This window comes from Arachis hypogaea, chromosome 11 (assembly GCF_003086295.3).
Source record: "Arachis hypogaea cultivar Tifrunner chromosome 11, arahy.Tifrunner.gnm2.J5K5, whole genome shotgun sequence".
Lineage (NCBI taxonomy): Eukaryota > Viridiplantae > Streptophyta > Magnoliopsida > Fabales > Fabaceae > Arachis > Arachis hypogaea.
In genome coordinates, this window is record NC_092046.1 from 117,424,482 (window position 1) to 117,433,279 (window position 8,798).

The window sequence follows — 8,798 nt, forward strand, 5'->3', positions numbered from 1 at the left end:
TATTCTTCTATTCTATGTCTATCCTGTTCTATAAAGCCATCGAAGCACTTTCACTACACCACAACTCCACAAGTACATTCTCAATTTTGCAATTAGTGATATTTTTTAAAATTTCTTTTACACGCATAAAATATAGTCATTTCTTCTTTTATCCAAAAAAAAAAAATTCCTTAATTAGTTTTATATTAATTGCTATCAATAATTCAATATTCTCCATGCTTACAAATATAATTAAATAACTATAAAACAATGGAAAAAACGGCTGCCTGCTAATGCATCCTAAACTCCTGAAGGAGCAAAAAAGAAGAGAAGTTTTTTTTTTTTGATAGAAAATAAGAAGAGAAGTTACTCTCATTCACATCAGATTATTTGAGACAACAATACACACTTAAAGATTATTTGAGTTGCCTATCAGATGGTGCACATGAAGATTAGATACACTTCCTACAAAAGACATCATACTATGAGAATGGACGTACAGACCTACGGCACTCTGCACCAATTGACTGGGTTGTTAAATGGATAAAAGGAAAACCAACCACACTATTTGATCTCTCATTCCCAGTGAATCTCCTTTAAATTATGCCACTCTATCGAAATCACCTCCTAATTGCATATGCAGCCATCCAGATTGTGATCCCTGTGCATACCCCCTGGTTGCTTGTGATCCGAATATCATTCCGGCAATATCAAATGGCTGATTACCAACCTGAACCTGTAGAATAGCTTATTAAGAACACAATATTGTGAACATAAACAGTCCTAACAAGAAAGGGTGTAGATACATGTTCTAGGTCTAGAGAACAATACACAGAGTGAAGAAGATGATGTCCTAATTGAGAATCTCTATCTTTGAGAACCCTGCAAATTTTCAAGATGGTCGGAGGGCTCATTGATATAGCACTAGGATTTGCTTAGCTAAGTCATCTCATAACTCAAATAAGTCACTTTGCACATAAAAGTATGTTCAAGTTATTACTAAAAAGAGGAAATACAAGGAAAATTCAACACATACACAGCCAACAGCCCAACATAATAAATATTAATTATAATTATAATAATAACAATAATAATTAATAAAACCAAAAAGAAAAAGAATGATATTGAGAATCTGTTAGGGACTTGGGTATTCTGAAGTGCCCAAAGTCCCACAACCGCATGGGAAGCTTAAGGTTGTATTTAAAGAAAATGGTTGTTTCTCTTAATAGCTAGCTTTTAAGATATGGTTTCCCACTAGGTATTTAAAAGGATCTCAATACAGACACATGCGAACACAAATTGGGACCATTTCAAACAATCAAATGGTCCAACTAAGTTTTTTTACTCAGCTAATAATGAAAATATTGCTGCTTTGAGGTTCCTTTTTGTGTTTTAAAGAGGAAAAAAAATTCTTCCATACATGAGAAGCCCAGTAATTGTTGCTAGAGCAACATACTGAAATGCGCTTTAGCTTTTATTGAGTCTCTGGTGTGGGAGTTGCAAGTTAAGTTTAGGGAGGCTTTCCACTTCTCCATCATGTTAAAGCTCATATTCCTATGACAATTCTATCAGCCCCATTAAATCAGCATTGCTTTCCACTTCAAATGCTTAAGTTCATATTTCTATAAAATCCTATCAGCCACATGCATACAAGTGATAATATAACTACATAGGCTGTACGATAAGGTTAAGGATTGAAAAATATGAGAAACTCTACACAAAACCGCAAACTAGATATAAATGTTTTACCAAGATATACATATATACATGAACAGAATTACAAATACATGGGATGTCAAACGTAAACTCTTGGAATGCGGCTCTCCTGAATAATAATATTGCAAATTTAGAAGGGAAAAAAAATGTCATCATCAAAACTAAATCAATTAGTATTAATCAAAATTAATAGCACAGCAAGGGTGAGGCTGCCACAGTTCAACAATTAAACATGGAATCAGTCCCTTGACTAGTTAAGTAACTGGTTTAACCATGTTTACATGGAATCAATCTACATAACAATTAACTTGATCAGATGAATCTGGATCCACAGATTCACAAACAATCTAGCTTGTTCTTTTGTTAAGCCCCTTTTAATTCATATTTAGGCAACAAAGAAAGGTTTGCAAGGTCCTGAAGATTTCCACAAACCATTCAAACCAGACATTCAAAATATTGGTGTCATATTTATCAAGCAACCCTGCATCCCAGTTTTCTTCCTTTCCAAAATTTTCTTATTCATTTTCATTGGTTCAAAAATGGGTTCGGCCATGTTTTCTCAATTTCATCAACCTTATTAGCTTGTTTACTATTATTTTCGGACAATATCAACTGTGTGCATTCTATTGTATTCTTGTTTCCTTATCTTAGTTATCTATGTATAAAACATCTAGTTTGTTAGCCTGTTAGTAGTTACACAGTAACACACCTCCTACTTGCAAGCTCTGACTTTCGTCAATTAAGATTAGTTTTCTACAAAATTAATCATTTTGGTTTAAGAATGTCATAGTATATAGAACTTTATATTGAATTTTGCTTAAACATTTATCTAAGCCAAGCGGATTAAGGTAAAAAAATGATGGCCTTACGTCTTTTGAAGGAAAACATTCAACAACAGAATTCATGTTCAATCTTGAATTAACTGCTTCAAGCTTCATTGAAAGGAACTGCAAAAATCAAGATATATTGCTCAGAATTAAATTCATTGGTACAAACGAAAGATAATATCAATGGGTAGTGCTCCATCATGACAGACGAAACAAAGAGATCTACCTCAACCTGACGCTGCAGCGACTGTATGTAATTGATTATCTCATCTAACACAAGTGCTTTGCCAATTACCTGAACAAAACAAAACAGAACAAAGATAAATATTCAATTAAATCAAAATCTAAATTATATAGCAACAATAATATATCACTGATCCAACAGATAAGATTATTACCTTGTTACATCCAGGGACTAAATCTTGAAGAATTTTCATCCTCTCACTAATCTTTTCTCTCCTGGCCTGCAAAAAACTTGTTATCATAAGCAATATGCTCCTTAACAAGCAACAAACATAAACAAACATACATATATATATGAAAAGAGAAAAAAAGAATTCGAATACTTCTCATACAAGCAAAGCTCATTTAGAAACAGAGGAAAGAAAGTTCGAAAAGAAAAAAAAATATATACTCTCTCAGCGAGACTGTGGCTATCGGTAGCCTGGCCTCTCCTGGCTCTCACATGGATGTAGTCTTGTTTAGGCGGTTGCTCACAAGAAGGCTTAGCAGCGCCGCCGCCTCCGCCGCCACCACCACCTTCCCGAGCTAACTTGTTACCGGCAACTAAACTGGCACCTACCACGGCTTTTGAATCGCCAGCACGGTTTTCCTCCTGGAAGGATCCTTCCAGTTTCCTATGCTTATTGCCGTACGAATCATTCTGCTCCAAACCAGAACACGAAATTCAGTTTCCAAAACAGAGTGAGTAAGTAAGTAAGCAATCAATTAGTTAGCTCAGCTGGTAAGAATAGTTTGTTGTTAACTGTAACTAACTAACTAACTAACCAACTATAATCCAGCTCAGCATAACAATAACTGCAAATAGCATACAGTTACATATGAAAGAGAGAAGGCAAACCAAGTGATTGGCGGTGGCGGTGGTGGTGGAGGAGGAGGGGGATGATTCCTTCCTCTTATGGTTGTGGATGGGAGTGAAGGTGGTTGCGGTGGCGGGCCAAATCTCAGAGAGAGAGTAAGAGGAAGGGTTGGCGGAGGAGAATGTGGACTCGTTGATGACAGGACCTTCCATTGTTATTATTATTACAATTATTTCAATTCTAACGATTTCTTGTTTCTCATTCAAGTGTTTAGGAATAATATAATAATTAGAATTATGAATGAAACTTGAAGAGACTGAATGAGGGAGTGTTGGTGGTTGCTACTAAGTAATTTATTGATTTTGAGTGAGTTAGTGAAAGAGCGGGGATGACGGTGACGGTAACGGTGACGGTGACGGTCACGGACACGGACAAGGAGAGGCGAACAGAGAGATCTTTTTTTTTTGGGTGGGAGGTGCTGTTATAGTGTTATTTGTTCAGGTTCAAGATCACAGTGATGAGTGAACACTGAACACCCGTCAAAAATAAAAAGAGAAAAAGAAATTAAAAAGGTTGAAGATCACAGCGAAGGAGACAACAGACAAGCCTCTGTGGCGTACTGCGCCCCCTGCTTCTCTTGTCATTCCCTCGTCCGTTATATTTTATGATCCCTTCCCTTCTCAGCTTCTTCTGCATACTTTTAAAATAAATTATTATTTTTATTCATAAAAATTAAAAAAAAAATCATAAATTTATTTATTATTAAATATAATTTTTAATTATGAATAGTTAAAATGTTAAAATTTTATTTTAAATGAAATTAGTGTTATTTTTGTAACAAATGTTATTTTTCATAAAATATAAAATTTATTTTATTTAGTTATGGTATATTTATTATGAATTATGGATTAAAACAATAGTTATTTATCTTTTATTTATTTTTTGGAAGAACAAAAGTTTAGGTACGCAGGCTGTACTTGATTCTCTTACTAGTATTAGCTATTAGGACATTTTTTCTTAGACAACAAGAAAAGGTTAAAGTAATTGATTTACCATAAAATTATTTTTTTCCCTTTTAACAAACTAAAGATAGATAAATAGAAAAAGTTTAACCAACTATTAACTAGAAATTAAATATTTTTTCTAAAATTTAAACTCCAATTATTTGTTTAAAAGTTGAGCTTACTTTTATATAACTGACTCCAATTTAGTCACATTCTTTTCACTTACATAGTTACATTTAATATATGAATTATCTGTTAAAAAATGCTTATGAATTATCTGTGGCAGGAATTCTAATATATCGTAGTAATTAAATTTGCACTTATGTGATGAATTGTTGTTTCTTTACCAATGATTTAAAGGATATTTGATTTCTTCTTTTTATTTGTGAGTTTTTGACAAACTCTTCGCTTGGTTTTCTTTTCTTTCTTACGTTTTACTCACACTTGAAAAAAACAAAATTCACATTTATTTTCTTTTAAGTATTTCTTACTGATTTCTAACACAAACAAAATTAATGATGTGCTTTGTCTTTTGAGAATGCGTGTTGGGAGTTGGGACACTATTATGACATTGTCTTGGTTTTCACATTGCTTATTATGGCCTTTTTATAGGGGAAAAAAATTAGAATTAACTAAAGGTTTATTTATTAGGTTGGATTTTATAGTTTAATCGAATTTTTAATTAAATTTTTATAATTTTTTTAATTAAATTTTTATATCATATTAATTTTTGTAATTAAATTTTTATTATGATAAAAAATTTAATAGAATATTATGTTAAATTATATAAAATATTCAGTCAAATATTAAGTATATTTATTTTGTTTAACCGAATATTCTATTAATTTCAACATTTTTATATAGTAAAAATTTAATTATAAAATCTGATATAATATAGAGACTCAATCAAAAAGATAAAAATATAGAGACCTAATTAAAAATTCAGCAAAATAATTTTAGGGACAAAATAATTAAACCTTAATTAAAAGATATTTGTTAAAAATTCTAAAAAAAAAAAATTTAAAAAGTTATCAGAATTTATTATTTTTATCTATCAGTTAATTATTAATATTTAAAATATAGAATAAAATATGTAGTTTGATTACTAAATTAAAGAAACTAACTAAAAAAATTGAATTAATAATTAAATAATGACTAAAATAATAAATTATGATAGTCTCTTAATATTTTTTTCTAAGAATAATCATTTTTATATATTTAGTGTATTTAATATATTAAAAATATATTATAAATATAAAAAAATTATTTTTCAGTGATTTTTTTTTTCTGAACAAGTCGTAAAAGCATTCATTAACCAAATACAAAATTTTTTAAACCCACAATTGATGTAAATATTAAATATTAAATCTATAGAAAATAATTATATTGGATAATTTGACAACCAAATATGAAGGCCCTTATTAGGAAATTATTACGGAAAAAAGAAAAAGTTCAATAGCTGGATACTTTTAGGCTTAATTTGACTTTAAGTACTTCCTTTATCTCACTCGTTAATTATTCTTAAAAATAAATCTTCAATTTTGTCTTTTTGGTACACAACAAATTCATCCATCATAACAGAAAAACTTATAGAATATGATAAAATACAGACAAGCTCAATTCTCCCGTCTGGATCAACCAACTTAGCAAAAAATTGAAAATTTAATCAACTTTATGATGGTAAGATTTATACATAATAAAAATTATAAATTTAATGATAATTAATTTTTATTTTATTACTTTTCAAAATTTTTCTTTAGAGATGTTTTTCTCCTCTCATATACATGCCAAAAAAAAGGTCAACGTATTTTTAAAAGTATAAAAACAAACTACATTAAGTTAAATACATTGAAATTTTTTGTTTACATTTGTTGACATTCTTATAATAAAATGTAAAGTATTATTTTGATGATCAATATTTGAGTCAAATTTTAATTTGATCTTTAATATTTTAAGTATTTTATTTTAATTTTTTTCCTTTCTTTTGTAGAGTGAACTACCAACCCGGTCCCTGACCATTTCGCAGAATGACAAAGCAACCCCTGATAAATATTGTAATCCAGTTCGGTCCCTGTCCCATGCCTCCGTCACACAAGCCGGTCCTTGAGGGTGAATCTCCGGCTAGAATGAACGGAAAACGCTGAGCTGGCACGGTGAGCGTGTGTGAGCTGGCTGACGTGGACGATCCCTGCATACGTGGAGTACTAAAATGGTTAGGGGGTTAGTTGTCTGAGTCCACGTCAACATAAAACGTGGTCGTTTTGATGGGAGGAGCCTTCTTATTCGTTGTGGGTATTCGTCCCCCTCTTTGTGACTAATTTGTGGAACCCTAATTCGCCATGAGCATCATGAGAGATCTCACTTCAATGTCCGTTCACGAAATTGGAAGAGACGTAGTCAACGACGAAAGCAGAAGTGCAACCACCGGTTCTTCTGGTAGTGTTGGACCGCGGAAGACGATGAAGAAGAAGAAGTTCAATGCTCCGCGGTGCTATTGTGGAACTCATGCAATTCTGTTCCTATCTTCGACGGAGCTTAACCCTAATCGGTTGTTTTATGGATGTCCCAATTTTAAGGTGATTTGAATTTTTAATTAAGTTCGTTTGATGTGGCCTCTGGTAACATGTTCTTACCATTATTTATCAATATTGCAGAGTTCAGGGTCACACTGCAAATACTTTGCATGGCTCGATGATTTCGTGGCGTTGTTGGATTTTGAAGGCTCGAAATCGCTTGGTTTTGATAGTGGCAAGCAACTCGAAGATCAGCACGTGGCTGCAGCTGAGATGCTTGGTGGAAAAGTGAGGGAGTTGGAGCATACAATACATGCTTTAGAATTGCAAGTTAAGAGATGCAAACATGTGCATAGTGAGCATAGGTGTTTTAGGGGTGCAACAGTTGTTGCATTTTTCTGTGGAGTTATAGTTGCAAACTTTGTTAGGACATTAAGTTAGAGGATGTCAATGACCATTGATGTTAAGACTGTTATGAAGTTATGATATTTGATTTGGAGATAATCAAACACAGATATTGTTTAATGTTATTATTGTTATTGTGGACATATGAAGCTGAGAATAGACTTACGAAAAGCAAACATAATTCATATATTATAATAGATTCATTCACTAAAGAAGCAACACAAAAAAAAAAGGTTCTGAAAATGTAGCAACTAGTATTCAGGGGCAGCATATAACCCCTTACAAAATAAGGATAAGACATAAGATTTCAGTTTTCCACCTAGGGTCTAAACTGGCCAAAACAAATCCAAATTAACACAAAAATAACACACAAAACATATGAAATGAGCTTCTCATATCCCTGCATCGATTATTTCTTTCTTGGTGGAATGAACCCAGGAGTTGGAATAAACTTGAAAAGCCTTGAAGCAGTCACAGAACTTGCTGCTTGCATTGTCTCCGTGGATATGCTGTTTGGTGTTGGTGGAAAAGAAGGCCTGATCCCCATTGGTGATTGAGCAAATTGGTTTTCCATTGGTGGAGCAGAAGGCCTGACCCCCATTTCTGGTTGGGCAGATTGGTTAATCATTGGTGGAGCTGATGTGGGAGGCACTGGGGGCCTTACAATAGGGTGCTTCCTCCTTTGCAATTGGTTCACCTGTTCAGTAAAGATGGGCTGGTGTGGTGGCATGTGATTCAAGTTGATTGTATCTGATGCATACTGAAACAGTAAAAGAAGGCAGTTATGCACTGAGAAAATATTGAATAAAGATAAGTTATATTTTTCAGAGAATAGTACCTCTTCTGCTTGTGGTGCAGTTTGTGAGAGGGGTATCTCATCCATATGTTCTTGAGTAAGTGAAGGATTAGACCTTCCAATCGCTTTAGGTTGTTTTTTCTTATTTTTCTTTGCTTTTGCCTAGACCAAGAACTTACCAATCAGTTAACAAAAATTAGCAATAGGAATGTGTTTGAAAAGAATATTTACCAATGGATCAGTTTGAGGTGCATCTGCACTAGTGCCCTGTTGTGCCTGATCCTAATGAAATGGAGATGCAATAGTTAAATAAGACAAATCGAACCCTGACCAATAGAAAATCAGACACTTAAGACCCTGACCATGTCTATCATATGACATATCGAACCCCAAGTTACCTGAGGTGTGTTCTGGCTGGGGACATTGGTGACTACAATCTGCAACTTAGCAGACCTTCTCTCTTTCTTGGTCATTGGTGTCCAGTTTGGGTCCTTAGCTTGATTTTTGCAGGTCTTGTA

The 8,798-nt window shown here is 33.0% G+C and overlaps 1 protein-coding gene across 2 annotated transcripts; it reads right to left on the reverse strand.

Annotated features, from left to right (window-relative positions):
* Positions 1-166: 166 nt before the first annotated feature.
* LOC112722425 (transcription factor BHLH094) lies at positions 167-4,234 on the reverse strand. 2 transcript variants are annotated; one of them, XM_025773437.3, is made up of 6 exons: positions 3,604-4,234; positions 3,157-3,405; positions 2,921-2,986; positions 2,749-2,817; positions 2,565-2,642; positions 167-715 (listed from the first exon to the last, which is right to left on the reverse strand). In XM_025773437.3, the coding sequence occupies exons 1-6, from the start codon at positions 3,772-3,774 to the stop codon at positions 581-583; spliced, it is 768 nt and encodes a 255-aa protein (XP_025629222.1). In that variant the 5' UTR covers positions 3,775-4,234; the 3' UTR covers positions 167-580. The 2 variants fall into 2 exon arrangements, with proteins under 2 accessions (XP_025629222.1, XP_072063207.1); XM_072207106.1 differs by having other exon boundaries at positions 167-709; positions 3,604-4,197.
* Positions 4,235-8,798: the final 4,564 nt, after the last annotated feature.